The sequence below is a fragment of the Procambarus clarkii genome, chromosome 47 (genome assembly GCF_040958095.1).
Source record: "Procambarus clarkii isolate CNS0578487 chromosome 47, FALCON_Pclarkii_2.0, whole genome shotgun sequence".
Lineage (NCBI taxonomy): Eukaryota > Metazoa > Arthropoda > Malacostraca > Decapoda > Cambaridae > Procambarus > Procambarus clarkii.
Window position 1 is genome coordinate 18,880,820 of NC_091196.1, and position 26,493 is coordinate 18,907,312.

The 26,493-nt window shown below is 47.2% G+C and overlaps 2 protein-coding genes across 4 annotated transcripts in view; one reads left to right on the top strand and one right to left on the bottom strand.

Moving 5' to 3' along the window:
- Positions 1-11,716, bottom strand: part of LOC123762980 (Protein kinase, cAMP-dependent, catalytic subunit 3) — a 33,597-nt gene extending 21,881 nt beyond the window's left edge. The window contains exon 1 of one of the 2 annotated variants that reach the window (XM_069302028.1): positions 9,421-11,716. In XM_069302028.1, the coding sequence (XP_069158129.1) occupies positions 9,421-9,553 (133 nt within the window). In that variant the 5' untranslated portion in view covers positions 9,554-11,716. Of the gene's footprint in view, positions 1-9,416 lie in introns of both variants that reach the window. The other variant, XM_069302029.1, reaches the window with a different exon arrangement.
- LOC123762979 (DEAD-box helicase Dbp80) overlaps positions 2,396-26,493 on the top strand; it is a 45,524-nt gene continuing 21,426 nt past the window's right edge. The window contains exons 1-2 of one of the 2 annotated variants that reach the window (XM_069302027.1): positions 2,396-2,503; positions 24,436-24,743. In XM_069302027.1, the coding sequence (XP_069158128.1) occupies positions 2,429-2,503; positions 24,436-24,743 (383 nt within the window). In that variant the 5' untranslated portion in view covers positions 2,396-2,428. Of the gene's footprint in view, positions 2,504-18,495; positions 18,649-24,435; positions 24,744-26,493 lie in introns of those variants that run through there. The other variant, XM_045749854.2, reaches the window with a different exon arrangement.

Below are 26,493 nucleotides of genomic sequence, written 5' to 3' on the forward strand. Positions count from 1 at the left end.
GGAGAGTTACTGTGAGGGGTGAGACCTCACCCCGCACAGTAACTGGTGACATCTTGGCGTGATGTCACTAGCGGAGTCCCGCAGAGTTCTGTATCCGGACCTATCCTGTTTCTGATATACTTAAATGATCTTCCAGAATCATTCATTCATACACTCATCCCTCTCAATGTTTGCTGATGATTCTAAAATTATGAGAAGGATTAAAACAGAGGACAGCAAGAGGCTACAGGACGACCTGGACAGATTGAAGGAATGGTCCAACAAATGGCAACTAGAGTTTAAACTCGAGCAAGTGCAAAGTGATGAAGATAGGTGTTGGGAGCAGGAGGCCAAACACAAAGTACCAGATGGGAGAGGAAATCCTTCAAGAGTCAGGAGGAGAGAAAGATCTGAGGGGTTTATATCACACAAGATCTGGCCCCTGGAGCCAACATCAAAGAGATAACATCAGCGGCGTATACAATGCTGGCAAACATAAGAACTACCTTCAGAAACTTGTGTATGGAATCCTACCTCATATGTCAGACCAATACTGGTATATGCGGCTCCATCGTGGGCTCCACATCTAGTCAAACACAAAACGAAGCTATAAAAGGTTCAGAGGTATGCCAGAAGGCTAGTCCCCGAGCTGAAAGGAATGAGCTATGAGAAAAGATTACTGGAACCAAACCTCACGATACTCGAAGGCAGAAGAGTTAGGGGAGACATGATCACTACCTACAAAATTCTCAGAGGAATTAACAGAATAGATAAATTGTATAACACAGGTGATACGCAAACAAGGGGACACAGATGGAAACTGAGTGCCCAAATGAGCCACAGGAACGTTAGAAAGAACTTTTTCAGTGTCAGAGTAATTAACAGATGAAATGCATTAGGCAGTGATGTGGTGGAGGCTGACTCCATAGAAAGTTTCAAATGTAGATATGATAGAGCCTAGTAGGCTCAGGAATCTGTACACCAGTTGAGAGGCGGGAGCTGAACTCCCCGCAAGGCAACTATCAGGGAGAAAGCGCCAAGCCATTATGACTGTATAGCACTGGGATAAGGATTTGGGATGGGACAGGGGAAAGGAATGGTGCCCAACCACTTGGATGGTCGGGGATGGAACGTCGACCTGCATGAAGCGAGACCGTCACTCTATCGTCCAGCCCAAGTGGTTGGGTGAACCCCCCCCCCCGCAACCACAACTAGGTGAGTACACATAACACCGCACACATGACACATCATACAAGATACACATACTCACCCCGTGACAAAACCCGGGGAGGACTGACTGGGAACCAATTCACAATTGTTCACCCCTGTTCACCCATTAGTAATTGGAGGCTTGGGAGCAAACCTATTAGCGGGTATTGTTCCAGGGGGAAACTAGTAAGACTTATCAAGAGCTATGGGAGAGGAAAACTGACAGCTTGCTAACAACAGTCAGAAGGCATCTACTTCTGTATCCACCAATGTAAAACAAAACAAAACAAAAATGAGGGAGAGCGCGCGCGCGAGCACGCGAGATGTAGTGCGCGCTTCGCTAATGCTCGCACTAGTACAGACGTCCTTGCTGGACGGGCCGGGGTGATGTGACGTCATATATAATTCTGAGCATTTACATCTACATTTTATCATGATTTGTGCATCATTATTGTGGGGATGGTCATGGCTGGTAGTGGGCAAGGCTGCCCAAGCGGTGCTTTAAAGGTCACCTGTCTGCCTGAAAGGGCGCAATATGAAAAATATTCGTCCAGATCGAAATATATTGACAAATGTTAAACAAAGTTCACGTTATTTGGCATTAGCGTCGTGAAAATTTCATCCCAATATGTTAAGAAATGGATTTTATACGATTTTTTTTATAATAAATCCGTGCGGGACGGGCCGCAACCGGTATTGATGATAATAACTTGCAGGCGATGAGTCACAATAACGTGGCTGATGTTGACCAGACCACACACTAGAAGGTGAAGGGACGACGACGTTTCGGTCCGTCCTGGACCATTCTAAAGTCGATGAGATCGATTTGAGAATGTTCCAGGACGGACCGAAACGTCGTCGTCCCTTCACTTTCTAGTGTGTGGTCTGGTCAAAATAACAATAACTTCTCCTATTACTGGAACTGAGGGATAATGCAAGAGTTGCAAGCACCTGTCAGACGCACAAAGAGTAGCAGTAAGGAGAGTCCACAAAGTGGATGTGCAGCTGGTGCATCCTAGCATCCCTGAGTGCTACCTGCAGAGTAAAATTTCACACTTTATAATGAGTATGTTATTTTGCTGTATTTTATTATATATCATATAAATCCATTGTCCAATGCCAATATTCCTTATGTCCCTTTGTACCAAAATCTGTCAACCAATTTTTTGTTCTCCTTTGTTTCTCAGCTAGTTTTGTTGTGGCTTCTATACATCTTGGAGAATGTGTACCGTCACTAAGCATGTCAAGTTGGAACGAAGTTAGTCAACATGTAAATCAGCCACAGGTGGCAGAACTTGTGACTGTTTTTAATAAGGTATTTACAGATTTCAAACTCTATTCTCTTTATCTCTTTAGGCTGTTTTGCTGAATGGGGACCAGATGAGCGCCTTATCACTTATATATGGCCAATCAAGTTACTGAAATATATATTTATCCCTATATTTTTTTTTCGGGGGGGGGGGTAGAGTTTACCCCCCCCCCAAAAGAAAAAACTTTTAAACTTTAAATAGTTTAAATTACACTATTTAATTTTTATTTAAACTATTAAACTAGGGTAATTTTTCTTGACTTCATTTCAACACATTGGCCTACAACTTTCCCATATTCATGTACGAATACCAAACAATATTTATTAAATCTTACAAGGAAATCTATAATGTAGAACGGCCATATTCACTGTCGTGAACTTCATCTTCAATTTTCACTAAAAACCAGATTTTCAACTTTGATATCCTAAAAAAATAAAGTTTATGATCGATACTCACCATTTTCGCATATTATATGCAAAGTTCTTTGTTCTAAAGATTCTATTAGTATTTATTCATAAAACTCATAACTTTTATGGTTGCAAATTTTTTCGTCTAAATTTGGCGCATATTTGGAAGGCCACATTGACAATTTTGTTTAAATTAAACTATACTCCCAAACTTAACTCAAACTACTGAAAATGATCATCATATGTCATTCTTAGACCATAATGAATGCAAGACAAATTGGTGACATTTTAATAGTTTAGTAATTTGAAAATTGACATTTGTCAATTTAATAAAAATTATTTTTTGTGTTCATGTTACAATGTTGATCCATTAGGAACAGTTGGTACATTTACAATGTAGATGATGGAAAAAAAGTATTCGAGAAAGTTTGAGCAAGTTTGTGATTTTCGGAATCCACCCCCTCCTTATCCCCCCCCCCCCCCGCCCTCCCTTAAGTCTTCCTAGCGCATTCTAAGAGCCGCACCCAACGTTCCCGCCCTCCCACACCCACACCCACACACCTCAACCCCCTACCGCCCCACTTAAATCCCCCTACCGCCCCACTTAAACCCCCCCTACCGCCCCACTTAAACCCCCCTACCGCCCCACTTAAACCCCCCTACCGCCCCACTTAAACCCCCCTACCGCCCCACTTAAACCCCCCCTACCGCCCCACTTAAACCCCCCTACCGCCCCACTTAAACCCCCCCTACCGCCCCACTTAAACCCCCCTACCGCCCCACTTAAACCCCCCCTACCGCCCCACTTAAACCCCCCTACCGCCCCACTTAAACCCCCCCTACCGCCCCACTTAAACCCCCCTACCGCCCCACTTAAACCCCCCTACCGCCCCACTTAAACCCCCCTACCGTCCCACTTAAACCCCCCTACCGCCCCACTTAAACCCCCCTACCGCCCCTTAAATCCCCTACCGCCCCACTTAAACCCCCCCTACCGCCCCACTTAAACCCCCCTACCGTCCCACTTAAACCCCCCTACCGCCCCACTTAAACCCCCCTACCGCCCCACTTAAACCCCCTACCGTCCCACTTAAATCCTCTACCGCCCCACTTAAACCCCCCTACCGCCCCTTAAATCCCCTACTGCCCCACTTAAACCCCCCCTACCGCCCCACTTAAACCCCCCCTACTGCCCCACTTAAACCCCCCTACCGCCCCACTTAAACCCCCCCTACCGCCCCACTTAAACCCCCCTACCGCCCCTTAAATCCCCTACCGCCCCACTTAAACCCCCCTACCGCCCCACTTAAACCCCCCCTACCGCCCCACTTAAACCCCCCTACCGCCCCACTTAAACCCCCCTACCGCCCCACTTAAACCCCCCCTACCGCCCCACTTAAACCCCCCCTACCGCCCCACTTAAACCCCCCTACCGCCCCACTTAAACCCCCCTACCGCCCCTTAAACCCCCTACCGTCCCACTTAAACCCCCCTACCGCCCCACTTAAACCCCCCTACCGCCCCTTAAACCCCCTACCGTCCCACTTAAACCCCCCTACCGCCCCACTTAAACCCCCCTACCGCCCCTTAAATCCCCTACCGCCCCACTTAAACCCCCTACCGCCCCACTTAAACCCCCTACCGCCCCATTTAAACCCCCCTACTGCCCCACTTAAACCCCCCTACCGCCCCTTAAATCCCCTACCGCACCACTTAAACCCCCCTACCGCCCCTTAAATCCCCTACCGCCCCACTTAAACCCCCCTACCGCCCCACTTAAACCCCCCCTACCGCCCCACTTAAACCCCCCTAACGCCCCACTTAAACCCCCTACCGTCCCACTTAAATCCTCTACCGCCCCACTTAAACCCCCCTACCGCCCCTTAAATCCCCTACCGCCCCACTTAAACCCCCCTACCGCCCCTTAAATCCCCTACCGCCCCACTTAAACCCCCCTACCGCCCCACTTAAACCCCCCCTACCGCCCCACTTAAACCCCCCTAACGCCCCACTTAAACCCCCCTACCGTCCCCACTTAAATCCTCTACCGTCCCACTTAAATCCCCTCTACCGCCCCCTTAAATCCCCCTACCGCCCCACTTAAACCCCCCTACCGCCCTTTAAATCCCCTACCGCCCCACTTAAACCCCCCTACCGCCCCACTTAAACCCCCCCTACCGCCCCACTTAAACCCCCCTACCGCCCCACTTAAACCCCCCTACCGCCCCACTTAAATCCCCTACCGTCCCCACTTAAATCCCCTCTACCGCCCCACTTAAACCCCCCCTACCGCCCCACTTAAACCCCCCCTACCGCCCACTTTAAATCCCCCTACCGCCCCACTTAAACCCCCCTACCGCCCCACTTAAACCCCCCCTACCGCCCCACTTAAACCCCCCTACCGCCCCACTTAAACCCCCCTACCGCCCCTTAAATCCCCTACCGCCCCACTTAAACCCCCCTACCGCCCCACTTAAACCCCCCCTACCGCCCACTTAAACCCCCCCTACCGCCCCACTTAAACCCCCCTACCGCCCCACTTAAACCCCCCCTACCGCCCCACTTAAACCCCCCTACCGCCCCACTTAAACCCCCCTACCGCCCCACTTAAACCCCCTACCGCCCCTTAAACCCCCTACCGTCCCCACTTAAACCCCCCTACCGCCCCACTTAAACCCCCCTACCGCCCCCTTAAACCCCCCTACCGTCCCACTTAAACCCCCCTACCGCCCCACTTAAACCCCCCTACCGCCCACTTAAATCCCCCTACCGCCCCACTTAAACCCCCTACCGCCCCACTTAAACCCCCTACCGCCCCACTTAAACCCCCCTACCTGCCCCACTTAAACCCCCCTACCGCCCCACTTAAACCCCCCTACCGCCCCACTTAAACCCCCCCTACCGCCCCACTTAAACCCCCCTACCGCCCCACTTAAACCCCCTACCGCCCCACTTAAACCCCCCTACCGCCCCACTTAAACCCCCCTACTGCCCCACTTAAACCCCCCTACCGCCCCTTAAATCCCCTACCGCCCCACTTAAACCCCCCTTTCCGCCCCTTAAATCCCCTACCGCCCCACTTAAACCCCCCTACCGACCCACTTAAACCCCCCCTACCGCCCCACTTAAACCCCCCTAACGCCCCACTTAAACCCCCTACCGTCCCACTTAAATCCTCTACCGCCCCACTTTAACCCCCCTACCGCCCCTTAAATCCCCTACCGCCCCACTTAAACCCCCCTACCGCCCCTTAAATCCCCTACCGCCCCACTTAAACCCCCCTACCGCCCCTTAAATCCCCTACCGCCCCACTTGAACCCCCCTACCGCCCCACTTAAACCCCCCCTACCGCTCCACTTAAACCCCCCTACCGCCCCACTTAAACCCCCTACCGTCCCACTTAAATCCTCTACCGCCCCACTTAAACCCCCCTACCGCCCCACTTAAACCCCCCTACCGCCCCTTAAATCCCCTACCGCCCCACTTAAACCCCCCTACCGCCCCACTTAAACCCCCCTACCGCCCCACTTAAACCCCCCTACCGTCCCACTTAAATCCCTCTACCGCCCCACTTAAACCCCCCTACCGCCCCACTTAAACCCCCTACCGCCCCTTAAATCCCCTACCGCCCCACTTAAACCCCCTACCGCCCCACTTAAACCCCCCTACCGCCCCACTTAAACCCCCCTACCGCCCCACTTAAATCCCCCCTACCGCCCCACTTAAACCCCCCTACCGTCCCACTTAAATCCCCTCTACCGCCCCACTTAAACCCCCCTACCGCCCCACTTAAATCCCCCTACCGCCCCACTTAAACCCCCCTACCGCCCCACTTAAACCCCCCCTACCGCCCCACTTAAACCCCCCTACCGCCCCACTTAAATCCCCCTACCGCCCCACTTAAACCCCCCTACCGCCCCACTTAAACCCCCCTACCGCCCCACTTAAACCCCCCTACCGCCCCACTTAAACCCCCCTACCGCCCCACTTAAACCCCCCTACCGCCCCACTTAAATCCCCCTACCGCCCCACTTAAACCCCCCTACCGCCCCACTTAAACCCCCCTACCGCCCCACTTAAACCCCCCTACCGCCCCACTTAAACCCCCCTACCGCCCCACTTAAACCCCCCTACCGCCCCACTTAAATCCCCTACCGCCCCACTTAAACCCCCCTACCGCCCACTTAAATCCCCCTACCGCCCCACTTAAACCCCCCTACCGCCCCACTTAAACCCCCCCTACCGCCCCACTTAAACCCCCCTACCGCCCCACTTAAATCCCCCTACCGCCCCACTTAAACCCCCCTACCGCCCCACTTAAACCCCCCTACCGCCCCACTTAAACCCCCCTACCGCCCCACTTAAACCCCCCTACCGCCCCACTTAAACCCCCCTACCGCCCCACTTAAACCCCCCTACCCCCCCCCCCCCCCACTGAAATGCAGACAAGAAACCAATGGTTTAATCAGAGATGTAAGATAGCAAAGCAACTAAGTGCAAGGGCGTGGAGAAACTATAGAAATAACAAGGCACTAGAGAGCAGAGAAAGATACCAGAGCGCCAGGAATAAATACGTCAGGGGTGAGAAGAGAGGCAGAGCAACAATATGAAAATGACATAGCAAGCAAGGCAAAGACTCAACCTAAGTTGCTGCACAGCCACATCCGGAGAAAAACAACAGTGAAGGAACAGGTAATGAAATTGAGGAAAGAGGGCAAATTCACTACAAACGACAACAAAGTGTGTGAAGAACGCGATAAGAAATTCCAGGAGGTCTTCACAGTAGAGCAAGGAGAAATCCCAGAGATAAGAAAGGGAATATCTAACCAGACACTACTAGACGAGTTTGTGATTGCTACTAAAGTTCAACCCAAGTAATTGTAAGGTGACGAAACTAGGCGGAGGAAATAGGAGGCCAGACACTGGATACCGAATGGGAAATGAAGTCCTTCACGAAACGGACAGAGAAAAAGATCAAATGCCCACATCAAAAGAATAACATCGGCGGCGTATGCGAGGCTTTCTAACATCAGAACTGCCTACAGAAACCTGTGTAAGGATTCCTTCAGAATCTTGTATACCACATGTAAGGTCAATCCTGGAGTATGCGGCCCCAGCATGGAGCCCGTACCTTGTCAAGCACAAAATGAAGCTGGAAAAAGTTCAGAGGTATGTCACTAGGCTAGTCCCAGAACTAAGAGGCATGAGTTATGAGGAAAGGCTGCATCAACTGCACTTCATGTCGCTGGAAGACAGAAGAACTCGGGGAGACATGATCACCACATACATAATTCTCAGGGGAATTGACAGGGTAGACAAGGATGGATTATTTAACACGGGTGGTATACGCACAAGGGGATACAGGTGGAAGCTGAGTACCCAAATGAGCCACAGAGACATTAGAAAGAACTTTTCAGTGTCAGAGTAGTTAGTAAATGGAATGCACTAGGAAGTGATATGATGGAGGCTGACTCCATATACAGTTTCAAATGTAGATATGATAGAGCTCAAGAAGCTCAGGAACCTGTACACCAGAAGATTGGCGGTTGAGAGGCGGGACCAAAGAGCCAACAAAGTGATTTGTTGTAGCGCAATACAATAGCTAGAGCTAAAAATCTTGAGGCTTTTGTATAAATTAAGGTTGGTATCTCAGCAAGGTTACTAGACTTAGTTTTAAGAGAAAGGATTATATCTTTTACATCTGAGAAATTAGCTGGAGTAATGTAAAGAGACTCATGGCTAGACTGTTAATGGGCATTCCAGAAGCAATAGGGCAGCTGACCCAGGACAGGAAATGGTTGGGTATGAGTACGTGGCTGGAGACTAAACACCACCTCCTGGCTGACTGCTATATGCCGTGACGGCTCCAGTACTCTCAGGTTTACTTTATCTCGGTGAAGACTATTGTTGACAAAATAAGAACAGCAACAATGACAACAACAGGAGCCTCAACGTCAATGACTAACAAATGTTCAGTCATCAGCCTGGAAATTCTTATCTATGCCTTCTGTGTTACAGAATATATTTTATACATACTGTACTAGCTGTGCCACTCAATTAACTCTGGTGTTGTCTTTAATTATATCAATTAAGCTGATTGTGAGTACTGCAACATTGCTTCGGCTAACTGGCACTAGGCACTGTTAATGTGCTACGACTTATCTTTAGTTGCATCTTTGCAGTACTGGCAATCTAATCAGTCATGTTATACGACATCATTTATATTGTGGTACAGCAGTTGCTCTATATACATTATTTAATAAATAAGGTCCCTCCATTCTGGCTTGTGTTTTTTCTCCCCGATCAGAATGTATTATTCTTATTACTAATGCTTTTGTCCTACTATTAACGTATTTGTTGTTATCAAATAGAACAAATACATTAATACTACAACAAAAACATTAGTAATAAGAATACAGCATTATCAATAATAAGATGACACCTTAGTAAATAATAATAAAGTATTAACACAAGACAAAACAGGGTATAAATACCGTAACTAGAGACTCACCTACCTATTGTTTTGACGATGTCGAAGTCGTGAAGAGAATATTGTCTGACGGACGACACTCCGTTACTGGAGGGCGAGGGCGGCTCCTTAATCACGCCCACCTTCCGTCGGCCGCCCACACGCCCACTAGAAATCATGGCGGTGGTGGCCGACACGCTCGCTATCTTCACCTGGGCCACTGTGGTGCTGTTATCCACGCCTCGTTATCACACTAGTCTACAGGGCCGCCTGGGTGCCCCTCCCCCCCTCTGTCACTGGTGAAGGGCGCCCTCTAGTAACACAGGAGTGGGGTCCTCTGTCAACACAGGTGTGGGGTCCTGTCAACACAGGTGTGGGGTCCTGTCAACACAGGTGTGGGGTCCTCTGTCAACACAGGTGTGGGCTCCTTTGACAACACGGGTGTGGGGTCCTCTGTCAACACGGGTGAGGGGAACTGCTAACAGCACAGATAATGGAATTTCTGACAGCAATTGCCACTGCTCAGCTGTGTGGGGTGTCCACTGCCGTGTTTGTAGTGGAAGAGGGTTGTGACAGGTGTGGGGGGGTTGACAGGTGTGGGGGTTGTGGCAGGTGTAGGGGTTGTGACAAGTGTGGGGGTTGTGGAAGGTGTGGGGGTTGTGACAGGTGTGGGAGTTGCAGCAAGTGTCACCACCCTTTCATCAGTGAGCCGGTCGGCCGAGCGGACGGCACGCGGGACTTGTGATCCTGTAGTCCCGGGTTCGATCCCGGGCGCCGGTGAGAAACAATGGGCAGAGTTTCTTTCACCCTATGCTCCTGTTACCTTGCAGTAAATAGGTACCTGGGTGTTAGTCAGATGTCACGGGCTGCTTCCTAGGGGTGGTGGCCTGGTCGAGGACCGGGCCGCGGGGACACTAAAGCCCCGAAATCATCTCAAGATAACCTCAAGATCTCAAGATAACCTGCTCCACACATCACCAGCATTATTATGCCTCCCGCCTCCCTACTGTCGTAACAGCTTACACGAAGGTCACCATTGGTCCTCTACACCACGCCTCCCACTCCACCTACACGATGTTCCACTCCACAGCCAATACTTGTCACTCCTCACACTGGATGTCCCACTCCACAGCCAGTACTTGTCACTCCTCACACTGGATGTCCCACTCCACAGCCAGTACTTGTCACTCCTCACACTGGATGTCCCACTCCACAGCCAGTACTTGTCACTCCTCACACTGGATGTCCCACTCCACAGCCAGTACTTGTCACTCCTCACACTGGATGTCCCACTCCACAGCCAGTACTTGTCACTCCTCACACTGGATGTCCCACTCCACAGCCAGTACTTGTCACTCCTCACACTGGATGTCCCACTCCACAGCCAGTACTTGTCACTCCTCACACTGGATGTCCCACTCCACACACTCCACAGCCAGTACTTGTCACTCCTCACACTGGATGTCCCACTCCACAGCCAGTACTTGTCACTCCTCACACTGGATGTCCCACTCCACAGCCAGTACTTGTCACTCCTCACACTGGATGTCCCACTCCACAGCCAGTACTTGTCACTCCTCACACTGGATGTTCCACTCCACAGCCAGTACTTGTCACTCCTCACACTGGATGTCCCACTCCACAGCCAGTACTTGTCACTCCTCACACTGGATGTCCCACTCCAAGGTCAAGATTTGTCACTCCACACACTGGATGTTCCACTCTTGGTTATTGGGCATTCTCAACATAGGCAGATTTCTTCATCAGGTGACAAGATGGCCCGTGCCATCAGCCCAGCAGACAGACAGCATTAAGCGCACAGATGGGGCAGGAAAGGTTTAAGAGCACGCCACTCCTCGCACCGCCGTTTCCTCACACCAGCACTCTTGTCTTACACGTCCAGAAGTCAGCCTCTATAGGTGCGACTTACTCTACATTACCGTCTCACGCCTGACTGAACGGTCACTTCTGTGCGTCCGGAAAGGTCCAAGAGGCTATCAGCTTGGGTGAAGACCAAAGCATCAGGGTCCTCCCCACTCTCCTCGCACGAACCTGGCCATTTAAATAAGGAGATTTAAACAGTAGGCGGAGGACACGTCAGGAAGCAAGCCTCCGCCAGGCTCCCTCGGTAATGTCAACGATCTTGTACACGTACACTGATCCGTTCACCGTACCCAAGGTTCGTGCCACACGCACTACCCGCCCGTCACGGTACCCTCATCTTGCACAAAATATTGGAAGTGGATCAGAAACGGGATTTGAAACCAGCAGACAATAGTGAGGTAGGATGAAATCTCTCCGTACACCAGCCTCTCGCCGCGGCCAGAGCCACACTGACAACGCACCAGCAACTTTCTAGCTGGACTCTCGCCTCTACTCTCACACACAACACACACACATGCAACGCACGCACGCAAAGACACATGCGTGACGCAAGCTCTGCTTAGGAACAAAAACATTTGATACCAATCTTTGTGGTAACGACGTTAATAATGGCATGATCAACCAAGTCGTCAACACTAAGCGTTGCCAAACGCCTCGAGAACAATGATTAACTGCGATCTATAGTATAAGGGTCCTTGCATGGTAATTGTTTCGTCTGGTCTATACAACAGTAGAACACCACCACCACCACCATACTCCGCCACGACAACCACTCCCGCCATACAACACCACCACCACCACCACAATACACCATCACCATAAACTGCCAGCACCACAACCTCCATACTCGGCCACCACCACCACCACAACCCCCACACACCACCACCACCACAACCTCCATACTCGGCCACCACCACCACCACAACCTCCACACACCACCACCACCACCACCACCACCACAACCTCTACACACCACCACCACCACAACCCCCACACACCACCACCACCACAACCCCCACACACTACCACCACCACCACCACAACCCCCACACACCACCACCACCACAACCTCCATACTCGGCCACCACCACCACCACAACCTCTACACACCACCACCACCACAACCCCCACACACCACCACCACCACCACCACAACCTCTACACACCACCACCACCACAACCCCCACACACCACCACCACCACAACCCCCACACACTACCACCACCACCACCACAACCCCCACACACCACCACCACCACAACCTCCATACTCGGCCACCACCACCACCACAACCTCTACACACCACCACCACCACAACCCCCACACACCACCACCACCACAACCCCCACACACTACCACCACCACCACAACCCCCACACACTACCACCACCACCACCACAACCCCCACACACCACCACCACCACAACCTCCATACTCGGCCACCACCACCACCACAACCCCCACACACTACCACCACCACAACCCCCACACACTACCACCACCACAACCCCCACACACTACCACCACCACCACCACAACCCCCACACACCACCACCAGCACCACCACAACCCCCACACACCACCAGCACCACAACCTCCATACTCGGCCACCACCACCACCACAACCCCCACACACTACCACCACCACCACCACAACCTCTACACACCACCACCACCACAACCCCCACACACTACCACCACCACAACCCCCACACACTACCACCACCACCACCACAACCCCCACACGCCACCACCACCACCACCACAACAACCCCCCACACACCACCACCACCACCACCACCACAACCCCCACACACCACCACCACCACCACCACCACCACCACCACCACAACCCCCCACACACCACCACCACCACCACCACAACCCCCACACACCACCACCACCACAACCCCCACACACCACCACCACCACCACAACCCCCACACACCACCACCACCACCACACACCACCACCACCACCACCACCACAACCCCCACACACCACCACCACCACAACCCCCACACACCACCACCACCACAACCCCCACACACCACCACTACCACAACCCCCACACACCACCACCACCACCACCACCACAACCCCCACACACCACCACCACCACCACCACCACCACCACCACCACCACAACCCCCACACACCACCACCACCACCACCACCAGCACCACACACCATACCCACCGTACGCTTGGGGGCCTCGTAGCCTGGTGGATAGCGCGCAGGACTCGTAATTCTGTGGCGCGGGTTCGATTCCTGCACGAGGCACAAACAAATGGACAGAGTTTCTTTCACCCTGAATGCCCCTGTTACCTAGCAGTAAATAGGTACCTGGGAGTTAGTCAGCTGTCACGGAGTTAGTCAGCTGCTTCCTGGGGTGTGTGTGTGTGGTGTGGGAAAAAAAGTAGTTAGTAAAACAGTTGAGAGGCGGGCCGAAAGAGCAAAGCTCAACCCCCCAACCCAACAACTCATTGGGGTGAATACACCACCACCAATATACTGTACACCTACCGCTATACACCACAACTACCGCTATACACCACAACTACCGCTATACACCACAACTACCACTATACACCACAACTACCGCTATACACAACAACTACCACTATACACCACAACTACCACTATACACCACAACTACCGCTATACACCACAACTACCACTATACACCACCACAACTACCGCTATACACCACCACAACTACCACTATACACCACCACAACTACCACTATACACCACCACAGCTACCGCTATACACCACCACAACTACCACTATACACCACCACAACTACCACTATACACCACCACAACTACCGCTATACACCACAACTACCACTATACACCACCACAACTACCACTATACACCACAACTACCACTATACACCACCACAACTACCACTATACACCACAACTACCACTATACACCACCACAACTACCACTATACACCACCACAACTACCACTATACACCACCACAACTACCGCTATACACCACAACTACCACTATACACCACCACAACTACCACTATACACCACAACTACCACTATACACCACCACAACTACCGCTAATCGCAAATGCTGTCATGATTATTCGCTAATCGATTGTTTATACAATCGGTCCACACCTCACCTCATCGTTCTCCAATACGTTGTCAGGAATATGTTAACTGTAATTAGGGAAGAGGTCTTAGTTTTGTCTTAAGTGGTTTAAGTAGACTTAACGCTCATTGTCCTTAAACTAATGAGAGCTTGGAGCGAGCCAGTATATTATTGACATAATATACTCGCTACAATACATATCATATCATATACATATCAGTATGTATGGCAGGTAGCTGCAGATAATGAATCCCCAATGGTGAACATTGCAATTGTAAACTATTTATTTATTTATATATATGCAGGAAGATACATTGGGGGTTAACAGAGAACATAAAGTTTAAGTTGAAATTACATTCTTGTAAAGCCACTAGCACGCATAGCGTTTCGGGCAAGTCCTTAAACTAACCTGAGAGCAAATCTTTAAACTAACAGATGATTTTTAGAGAATTAACAGTGAAATTGACAAAAAATTTTTACAGGTACTTTACAGCTTTACAAGTACAGATAATTTTATGTTGAATAATTACAGTAAAATTGAAAAAGAAAGTTTACAGGTACATTACAAGAATTTTTTACACAAAAGCAGATTAGAATAATACACAATAATAACAATACACAATAATGAACAAGGATTACTAGGTACAATTAGGAAAACATCTCAGGGTTATACATTGGTTCACTGAAGCACAGTATGAGGATCATTACAAGGAATAATGCAGTAGAATATGCACACAATACAACAACCATAATATCTAAGATGATCTAAGATTACAATGGTAAAGAATATGGCTTAGGAACCTTAGATGATTAGCCTTAGATGGCTTACTATGTGAACAAGTGCTAGGACATTACACCAACATATATCTGTGATTGTCTTGTTATCAATGATTTCAGACCAAATGGTATGAGGTACTTTGAGCTCTGTACTTACTTCATACACTTACAAATATTGGAAGATATTCTTTTTTTTCCACACCTTACCCGAAACACTATGCGTATTAGTGGCTTTAGGTATTGTATGTACTAGCTCTATCTGTAAATCCAACATTATGTTTGTAACTCATCTTCCATGTATGTACTTTTACCTGAATAAACATTTGAATTTGAATTTTGTACCTAGATTTTGCTAGTGGAAGCTATATATAATAGATCAGCCTTACATTTCATGTTCTATCCTGATTCCATGTATTTTTATTTATTTATTTGTTAATTTATTTATTTGTACAAGTTCTTACATTCTTGTACAGCCACTAGCATGCATAGGGTTTCGGACAAGTACTGAATCCTAATTTTCCCCGGAATACGACCCGCCAAATCGTTTAACAACCCGGTACCCATTCACTGTCACTCCATAGGAGCTCCCCCACCCCAAGCACAACCCCTCCCTTGCCCCTACACAGTGCCCACCTTACTACCCAAATACTCCTCCCCCCCTTACCCCGAGTACCCCCCTGACTCCCCATCCCGTCGCCTTGGTCTTGCCCCAAGCAGGCCCAGGCAAGATCTAAGCCTTCCATCCAAAAACCCTTGTTAACTACTCCACAGGAGGACGAGCCCTCACCCCGAGCACTCCTTGCCCCCAACTGTGGTGGGTATGTGGGCCTGCGGGCCGCTCCAAGCAACAGCCTGGTGGACCAAACTCTCACAAGTCAAGCCTGGCCTCGGGCCGGGCTTAGGGAGTAGAAGAACTCCCAGAACCCCATCAACCAGGTAACCCCGAGCACTCCCTCCCCTAGGATTTCTTCCTGTCCCAACCAGGCCCGGGCAAGATCTAAGCCCTCCATCCCCCACCCCACCTTCCCCCGAACCCCAGGTAACTACCCCACAGGAGGATGAGCCTACTCAAGTAGCCCTGGCCATGGAATGGCTTCCTATACCAGTAGGGAGGGTGGGTGAAAATGGATATAGGAAAGTGAGCTTCAAGGTAATGTACTCAGACATCGATGGGATTACCAATAAAGCAAGTGAACTGGCAGGAAGGGTGCAGGAAGAAAATCCAGATGTAATAGGACTCACAGAAACAAAATTGTCAGGAGTCATAACAAACATTGTGTTTATCCCGGCCCAAAAGGAGAAAAATGTAAAGCAACAGAAGAATCCGTGGCTCAATCAGGGATTGAGGTGAAGCAGGGTAGAGTAGAGTAGGGTAGTGAAGCAATTGTGTGCAAGAACATGGAGAAACTTCAAGAATAACAGAACACCGAGAGAAGGGAGATATACCAGAGGGCCAGAAAAGAGTACCACAGAGTAAGGACAGAAGCAAAGAGACAGTATGAAAATGACATCTCGAGTAAAGACCCAACCAAAACTGCTTCACAGCCACATCAGAAGGAAAACAGCAGTGAAGGAACAAGTGATGAAACTGAGAAAAGGGGAGAACAGATACACAGAGAATGACAAGGAAATTGAAATTGAAATAAGTTTATTGAGGTAAAATACACACAAAGGGATGAGGTAGCTCAAGCTATTCTCACCCCGTTCAGTACATCGTGTTAATACATATATAGACACACATCACAAACAATAAACATATTACCGAACATTCTGAGAGATAAACATGTACATTCTTCCTTTACACAAGTAAATGACAAGGAGGTGTGTGAAGAACTCAACAAGAGATTCCAGGTCTTCACAATAGAACAAGGAGAAGCCCCTGCACCAAATGAGGAGACGGCAAACCAAGCAACCTTGGAGGAATTTGACCTCACCAGTGATGAGGTCAAAAGGAATCATTGGAGCTGAATGTGACAAAGGCTGTTGGGCCTGACAGAATCTCATTGTGGATTCTAAAAGAAGATGCAGAAGCACTAAGTGTGCCACTCTATGGTGTATAACAAGGTCACTGGAAACCAAAGATCTACCGGAAACTGGAAGACAGCTAATGTAGTCCCAATATACAAAAAAGTGATAGGCAAGAGGCACTGAACTACAGGCCAGTTTCCCTTACTTGTATACCATACAAGATGATGGAGAAGATCGCGAGGAAAAGGCTCGTAGAGGATCTGGAGGGAAATAGTTTTGTAACACACCACCAGCATGTCTCCTTTGTGTTCCACCCATGCTACAGAGTTTGTCTTTGTCCACCCTGCCAATTCCCCTGAGAATTTTGTAGGTGGTTATCATGTCTCCCGCCCTTTGTACAGTGACCACAACACAGTAGTTGCAACATCAGGATCTGCGGGTTGGTACAAGAATTCAACCACCTACGAACCATTTAGTTTGATGAAAGGGAGCAGTAGAGCAACAGAAGTACACTTACATCGCATCAGGCTTGGATACCCATGTGAACATTATCTAACACAGTGCACAGTTACAAATCCATTTAGATTTCAACTTAGATTCAACAAAGCAGAAGTTGTTAAACACATATGGCAAAATCTTACTGAAGCGACCATACGAGTTATAAATACTCATACTCCAGCCAAGTAAAACAGAAACAAGCAACACTTAGTGGGCCAGCCAGAGGCTTAGGGTCCGCGCAGGAATATCCCTGCAAAAATAGTCTCCCCTTATTCTTCTGTTTTCCAGGGACATGAGGTTTAGCTCCTTTAGCCTTTCCTCGTAGCTCACACCTCTCAGTTCTGGGACTAGTCTGGTGGCATACCTCCGAATCTTCTCTAACTTTTTCTTGTGTTTAACTAGGTATGGACTCAAGGCTGGAGCTGCATATTCCAGGATTGATCTGACATTAAGTGGTATACAAGGTCATGAACGATTCGGTACAATGGGTACGAACGTACGGTATGTATGTTTGTATGTATGACTAACCATCCTGTGAGATGGGGATATTATATGAAATTATAGCTATTTTTTTATCCACACTCTGTAATCTTTCATACAGAATAGGGTAGCAGCACATTGTTGTGTACACCTAAGCTTGTTAATACAAAAAGAACAATTTTAGGGATCGAGGACATGAATGTTTAGAACTATTTTTACTTACTTCCCCATTACAATATTCAGGAGTTAAAGTTACATATGAAGTTTTAAGGCTTCTTAGTGGATTTTTAGTATAATAAATTATATTTTTATGTTTCATATTAGTTAATATAATTGCGTTTAACAAAATAATAGTAAATATTTATTATATTTTATATCAATGTGGCCGGTATATGAGCCGGAAACAGATATTGGCGATGTGTTGTCTATGAGGAAAGACCAGCGGCGGCGGACTTCACTATTAACCTGACCGTCATATTACCTGCTCAACATGGGCGACGACTGGGCGAAGGCAGCCGAGGAACAGGAGGCAAAAGATCTGGTTGCTAAAGTACGTGTTGAAACAAGGTTTTCTTCTCAGAGTAGAGAAAACTCTTAAGATGGAAGCGATGGCTGTGATAGCTCCGGCCAGCACTCTGGCTGTCCTCTATATATAGTGTAAAAAAAGGGGAAAAAATAAAGGTCTTGCATTAGTTATTGTAAATTTTAAGGTCTGAGGGATGGCAAATTTTTTTCGGTTCAGAGAAATAAAAAAAGATCAGGATCTTTTGCAGATTTTATTAGAATTAGTTAATGATTGCTTCCTTAAGCATCATATTAAGGAACCAACATGGGGAAATAATGTTTTAGATTTAGTGTTAACAAACAGGGATTTTTGACACTAGACAGACACAAATAAGACAGAGTTGGTAAGACACTCGCCTGGCATTTCACGAGCACTTTGTCCTGGGTTTGTATCCTGGCCGGGGAGGATTTACTAGGCATAAATCCTTAACTGTAGCCTCTGTTTACCCAACAGTAAAATGGATACCTTGTTAAACGATTTGGCGGGGTTGTATTCTGGGGAACATAGGATTAAGGTCTTGCCCCAAACACTATGTGTGCTAGTGGCTGCACAGGAATGTAAAAACTCTTTGTGTACATAAAAAAAATAATAGGGAGTGAAGTAAGGAACAGTGAGGGATGACAGAAGTGCAGTCACTGACGCTCAAAGGCCAGAAAGCAAGAATATAGAGAGCCATGATGTGTTTACATATATTTAGTAACTCAAATTTGGCTACAATATTATGTTATTATGTTGAACTCAAATTCTGTTACAATGTACCAATTAATACTTTCACTTTTTTATTAGTTAGATTAAGGACCTGCCCGAAACGCTATGCATATTAGTGGCTTTGTAAGTACTGTACGTATGTAGGAACACGAGAGTTCTCTATTCTATCAACCCAATGTATCAACGTGTGATCAGCATAAAACGTTCACTAGACATTGTGACATTGTAATTGCCAGAATTAGGCTGGGATATTGATATATATGGCAGGTGGCTGCAGGTAATGAATCTCCCAATGGTGAACATTCCAATTGTAAACTAAGCGAACAAGAGCTAGGACATAGTCTACAACACTATATCTGTGATTGACCTGTTATAAGTGACTTCAAACCAAATAGTATGAGGTACTTTGGGCTCTGTAACTACAGTACTTCATACACTTACAAATATTGGAAGATATTCTTGTGCTGTACCCAGAGTTTGCTAGTCGAGGCTAATATATCAGCCTGGCATTTCACGTTCGCTCCTGATTTCATGTATGACTAACCATCCTGTGAGATACGGATATTAGATGAACTTATAGCTAGTTTTTAATCTACACTGTAATCTTTCATATAGAATATGGTAACAGCACATTTCTGTGTATACCTAAGCTTGTTAATAAGAAAAAGTGATCACAAGGAAATCAGATTTAGCATAGAATGAAATAGATATGTAAGAAAAAAATGTGTTAAGGTGCCAAGTTTCCAAAAACCTGATTTTAATGGACTGATTTATTCTTCACAAGATATTTCTTGAGAATAGATTGAACAGACCTAAACATGGGGAATAGGCTGGTCTTGAAATGTTATGTACAAGAACGTACGAACTCTTGTATAAAAAAAGGGGAACCTAGCAATGCTGTAACAAAGGACTGCGATGTATTTTCAAAATAACTATTTTTTTATTTTTGTAATATTCGTAGCAAAGCTCAGGAACATAGTATACCTTACAAATGCATTAGATTTACCTGAGGGCCACTAACACCAGTGGCCTCAACAAGGACTTGAAGCTGGCGGCTTATCAAAGGTCTCCCCCATTTGCCTTGATAATGCTTTTCAGGTGGCTTTTAAAAACCTAAGAGTTTTGGCATTTGCAGCTTTGGCAGATCCATGGGTTTATAACCCTGGGGGTGAAAAAACATCTGTTCTGAGGCCTACATTGTGACTTATTGAGTATGATCCATGGAATCAGCAACAGGTATATTATATTTGCTCTGCTAGATGTTTGGTTGTCCCAGGGTAGACCTCTTCTTGTTGGCATGGAACCAGTGACTTCATTCTTATATGGCTCCATTCTGTGATTGCAAAGCTCTCACAGGGAATACCTTTCAACTGGAATGATCAAGCCGGAGGTGCTTTTACCTTTTCCTCCGGTTCACGTGTTGTCCTGGGTTCTGTCCAGTAGGTAGTTGTACTTGGGGAGGTTGATCCTTCTGGCTCCATAGTGGCCGGCCCAGTCTTGGAGTTTGGTAACTCGACATTCTCCCTTCTGAACACCTCTGGACCAATTGCGATTGGATAGGTAGTCGTGTTTTGATAAGTGATAGAATTCCCCCCCACCCCAGGCACGAAAAATCATTTTATGTACAAAAGTACGTAATACATTATTGTTTCAGTAGGTACTTTAAACAAAACCCCACAGAATACTAGTAATACAGCAACAATAAATATGGGTACTAACCAAGTGTCCAGATATTTCTTCACATATGATCTTGGAGTGATGTACAGGTATTGGTAAGTATGGTGGTATTAACTGAGGGTTGAATAGGACTATAGGTTGAACCAGAATAGGACCAATGTCGTCAAGGTATCCTAGCCTCATAAATTGCTCGAAAGCTACCTTTGGTGTAGTTGATGTGTTAAGATTCGGTTTCCTTGGCACTGAGTGTAGAGGTGTCCACCCCGATAATTACGAAATGGCAGTGCGACTCGGTGAGCGTGATGACCATAGGTACATACCTTCATAACACCTCTCGCTCTCCCTTACCACCATTCAGGGACAGTGTGTATGTGGCGGTCCTCAAAGGAACTGCTAAGGTCCCTGTGTTTCTGGTGCACATAAGGGTAAAGTGTCAACTCTTGATTACATGGGCAGGGGGGGGGTTAGTGCTCGAGCACAGGCATAACAGATCTTCTTGACCTGCTATGTCCAGAGACATAACGAGACATGGCTGAGTGGTCAGCGCTATGGATTCGTAGTCTTGTGGAGCAGGGATCGATTCCCGGCGATGGCGGAAACAAATGGGCAGAGTTTCTTTCACCCAGATGCTCCTGTTACCTAGCAGTAAATATTAGTAATTAGACAGGTTAGCTGTCTAACCTGGGAGTTAGACAGCTGCTATAGGCTACTTCCTGGGGTTGTACAGTGGTACCTCGGAATGCGATTGTCCCTGTATGCGAGGTTTTCGGAAGGCGAGGTGTATTTACTCCAAAAATTTGTCTCGGAAGGCGATGGTTACTTCGGGAGGCGAGTTTGGACGCGAGTTTGTTGATACGCGTACAGCCGACCTAGCGCGTGGTGGTTCGGCGATCGTCGCCCCTCAGTTTATTATTGTCTCGCGCTCAGTGACTACCCCCACATCAATTCTTCTCGCGGATTTTCAGTGTTTTGTTGGATTTTTGGTGATTTGTCTATACAATTTGTTATTATATATCTCACCATGGGTCCCAAGAAAGCCAGTGGTAAGGATAAAGGCCAGAAAGCTCATGTGAGGATGACAATAGAGGAGAAACAAGAGATCATTCGGAAGCATGAGAACAGGTACACGTGTTGTTGAACTTTGTAGGCAGTACAACAAAGCCACATCAACAATATGCACTATACTTAAGAAGAAAAATAAGATTATGGGTGCTAAAGTGGCAAAAGGAGTAAGAACATTAACGGCACAAAGACCACAAATACTTGAAGAAGTGGAAAAGTTGTTATTAATTTGGATACACGACAAGGAGTTGAGGGGTGATAGTGTTTCAGAGGCCATTATTTGTGAGAAAGCCAGGGTGTTGCACGAAGACCTTCTAAAGAATACCCCTGCAACGAGTGATGCAGATAAGAAAGAGTTTAAGGCAAGCAGGGGCTGGTTTGAAAAATTTAGAAAGAGAAGTGGTATCCATAGTGTTACAAGGCATGGGGTTATGTGATGTGATTATGGAAGGGGACTCCCCTTCCAAACAGTAACTCCTCTCCTCCTCCCCCCTCCTCACCATCTTCCATACGCCTACAGCACTCGACAGCAAGGTAAGTAATAACTGGAACACAGTTTTGTAGGTTTATTTAGATGAATTAGGTAAATTAGGTATAAAAATTTAGTTTGATGTGGGGTTTTTGGGGTAGTCAGGAACGGATTAATTAATTTCCCTTTATTTCTTATGGGGAAATTAACTTCGGAATGCGAGTTTTCGGAAGGCGAGGCGTCTCCAGGAACGGATTAAACTCTTATTCTGAGGTATGCCTGTATAACAAAAAAGAGGCCTGGCCAAGGACCGGGCCATGGGGGATGCTAAGCCCCGAAATCATCTCAAGATAACCTCAAGATAACATGCTGAGTCAGAGAGAGAGAGAGAGAGACAGACAAGAAGACATATCCAGGTCTTCTTGTCGGGCATGTCTTGAAGGGCATGACAATCGTCTTAAGTGATCTAAGGTGTGAGTGTGTGGCATACTACATAATTTACACTCCTTACATTTTTCACTGACATCAACACCTTATTGCTAAAAATAATTGTATCCTACTCTTAATCTCGTGTAAATTGAGTCCTTCCATGTAGACTTCCCCTACCATAAGTAAAGAACAAATTTGTTTTTACTGTATTATTGCATAATGCTTAAGTGAATTACTGCTGTCCACCATTACTGTACTGTTCTCTTAACTTTTTCTTTATTCTCTTGGATTATCTTGATTTTTGTCTTTATTTGTTTCAAAGTTTTTTTTACATACAACATTGACAAGAGTTTTTTCCGTGGCTCTCTTTGCTATTGCATCAACTGCCTCATTCAACAATATTCCCACGTATGAAGGGATCTACATGAATGTTGCTTTATACCGATTTTCTGTGGGGAGCCCCTACGAGTCCCTGGAGCTTATCGGGCTAATGTATGTTATATTAGACCAGGACATTAGCTATGGAGTTCAGACGTACCAGGGACCAGCGCCAGAACCTGGCCCCTTCAGAGAGGTTTCAGGGAGCAATGGCTCTGGAAAAACCCCCTTGTGGCTGGGGTTTTCCTTATCTGCCATCGACCGGGGTTAGGCACCTTGAAAGGTAGGCAAAACAAACCCCACGTGGTAAGAAACTAAAACAAAAAACCAAACAGAGAGGTAGAAAATCCCAAGGAAGCAAGCAAACAAGCAAACTTCACACATTTCTGCTGCGCAGTAATGAAAACCAGCGTCAACGCTGGTTTTCTGTGGGGAGAAAAATGTAATGAAACGCCATTTTCTGGGTGAGCTCCGGAGGCTCCCTGGCAACCCTCCCTCCCACCAGTCGGTATTTTTTTCAGAAGCTTAGCTTCTGAACTGGTGCTAGACAGCCGGCGCGGTGAGGTCCAGGAGCCCCCCCTTCCCCTCTCGGGCAGGAAGAGCTGCGCGGATGAGCAGCGCGGCAGTAAAGTGTGATGTTTGCTTGTTTCCTTGGGATTGTAGGGAGTTTCTACCTCTCTGTTCGGTTTTTTGTTTTAGTTTCTTTCCATGTGGGGTTTGTTTTGTTATGCCTACCTTTCTGGGTGCCTAACCCTGGTCGATGGCAGATAAGGAAAACCCCTAACCACAAGTGGGTTTTCCAGGTGCCATTGCTCCCTGAAACCTGTCTGAAGGGGCCAGGCTCTGGTGCTGGTCCCTGGTAGGTCTGAACTCAATAGCTAATGTCCTGGTCTAATATAACATACATTAGTCCGATCAGCTCCAGGGAGCCTCCGGGGCTCACCCAGAAAATGGCGTTTCATTACATTCAATGCTGTTTTTTTGCTAATGTCTTAATAGTCTCTTTCCACTCAATCACAATATGTTGATATGTTATATATTATCTGCAGGTTGAGAGCCTGAATCTTCCCAAAGTTGAAGATGAAAGGATTAAGGAAAAAGTGCCCTCAAATGATGCAGAGGAAAATATTTCTCCAGCTGAGCTGTCACTCATGAGGAAGGTGATGAGAAAAGGGATTAAAGAAACTAAGAACAATGTTGAGGTCTTGCGCAAGGATCCTAAAAATCCCCTCTATTGTGTCAAGACTTTTGAAGAGCTTAACTTACGGAAGGAGCTCTTAGAGGGGATATATGAAATGGGATTTAAGCTTCCCTCAAAGATTCAAGAAGTCTCGCTTCCAACTCTTCTAGCTGAACCGTAATTATATAGTCTGGTTTTTATATATTTTTTTATTTTCAGTATTCACTATCTTAATAGACCTTACCCGCCAAACAAACAATGACTGTACGAAGTTGTTACAACATTCGAACAAGAACACCTTCTAACAAGTTGTAACAATTATCAAATAAGTTGTAACAATTATCAAATAAGTTGTAACAATTATCTAACATGTCATAAAACTTTATAACAAGATGGAACAACTTTACAACATGTAATAAGGTAATAATAGTAACCATTATGTTGTGTGCTTGCAGGGTAGATGCTCTTTATAATTTGTAATAGTACATTTTCAGCTCTATTTTTGCTTAAAGTTCAGATGATTTAGCCGATTCATACAAACTCTGCAGGATAGAATTCTTGGATCTATGAAAAAACCTTACCCCTCAAAGTACATCTGTCTTCAAAGTTGTCACCCTGATTGTGAGCCCCCAAAAATGTCATACCAAAATTTTGGCCAGGTCATTGGTTGACATTCCTTCTGGCGTTCGTCAGCTTTACATTGTGATGAGAACCAGGACCAAACAAAAAATACTGTTGATTTTTTAAATTAACTATATTGAAAAGTAAAGAATATATGTGCAAAAACAAAAAGACTAACAAAATAAATAAACTGTCTATTGTCCAGTGAATTTCTTTGTTGGCCAGGTCAGTGAAGTCATCCACATATGTTTATATGGGGACCAGGAACTGAAGACTGTCTAGCTCCTATTTATTATGTGGCCTCCCATGACTGCTGGGAAATACTATTGAGCTGTTGAACCATATGGGCAGCATTTATATTTAAGCACTCGCATAAAATATAGATCTTCATTTGACAATGATAGCATATTTTGTTGTAAAACTAATTATTGTGGGGGAGCCCCTTTGGCTCCCTGGAGCTATTGGGCTAATGTGTGATATATTAGACCGGGGCATTAGCTATGGAGTTTGACCTACCAGGGACCATAGGCCAGAACCTGGCCCCTTCAGAGGTTGCAGGGAGCAGTGGCCCTGGAAAACCCACCTGTGGTTGGGGTTTTCCTTATCTGTCATTGACCGGGGTTAGGCACCCAGAAAGGTAGGCATAACAAAACCTAACCTCCGTCATGCTGCCTTTTGGGTCAACAACACCTTTGACCCGGAGTCTTGCGAGTCGTGTTCTCTGCTTGTTCTCCAGTATTATTCTGATGATATTACTGTTAGGGTACAGGCGGCATCCGCATTGCATGCTAGGATTAGGTTGCTGCAACGCGCTAGGTTGGTTTTTCACCCGGGTGCCCCACAGCTGCCCTGCTTTGGTTATAGGGACCCGGACCTGGGGGCGTTAGTTGCTTTGACTTTGATTCAGTCCACGCTTCCTGGTCCTTTTCCTGTTGTTCATCCTGCATCTCATCCCATGCTTCTGGCTCCCAAACGTCTAAGGGTTTCAGAGTTGGAGCAGGGTTTAGTTGGTAATGAGACTCGGGCAGCTATGGGGGCTGCCCCATTCGGGTTGGGGACGGAGGCATTCGAGCTGGTTATTCCTGCCGAGGCTTCTGGGTCTCGCCAGCAGGTCCCCTTCTTGTCAACCTTTTCCCTGGACTCTGGCTTTTCTTTAGGAGTAGAGGGTTTGGTGGAAGACTGCTCAGACTGTCCCGACTTGGGAGATCCCGGGGCTGGGAAGGAGTCGACCTGGGGTTCTTGGGGGGGGGGCCCCCCTTTGACCCTGCTTGGGTGCTAGTGCCCTCCGCAGAACACTTGTTGCAGG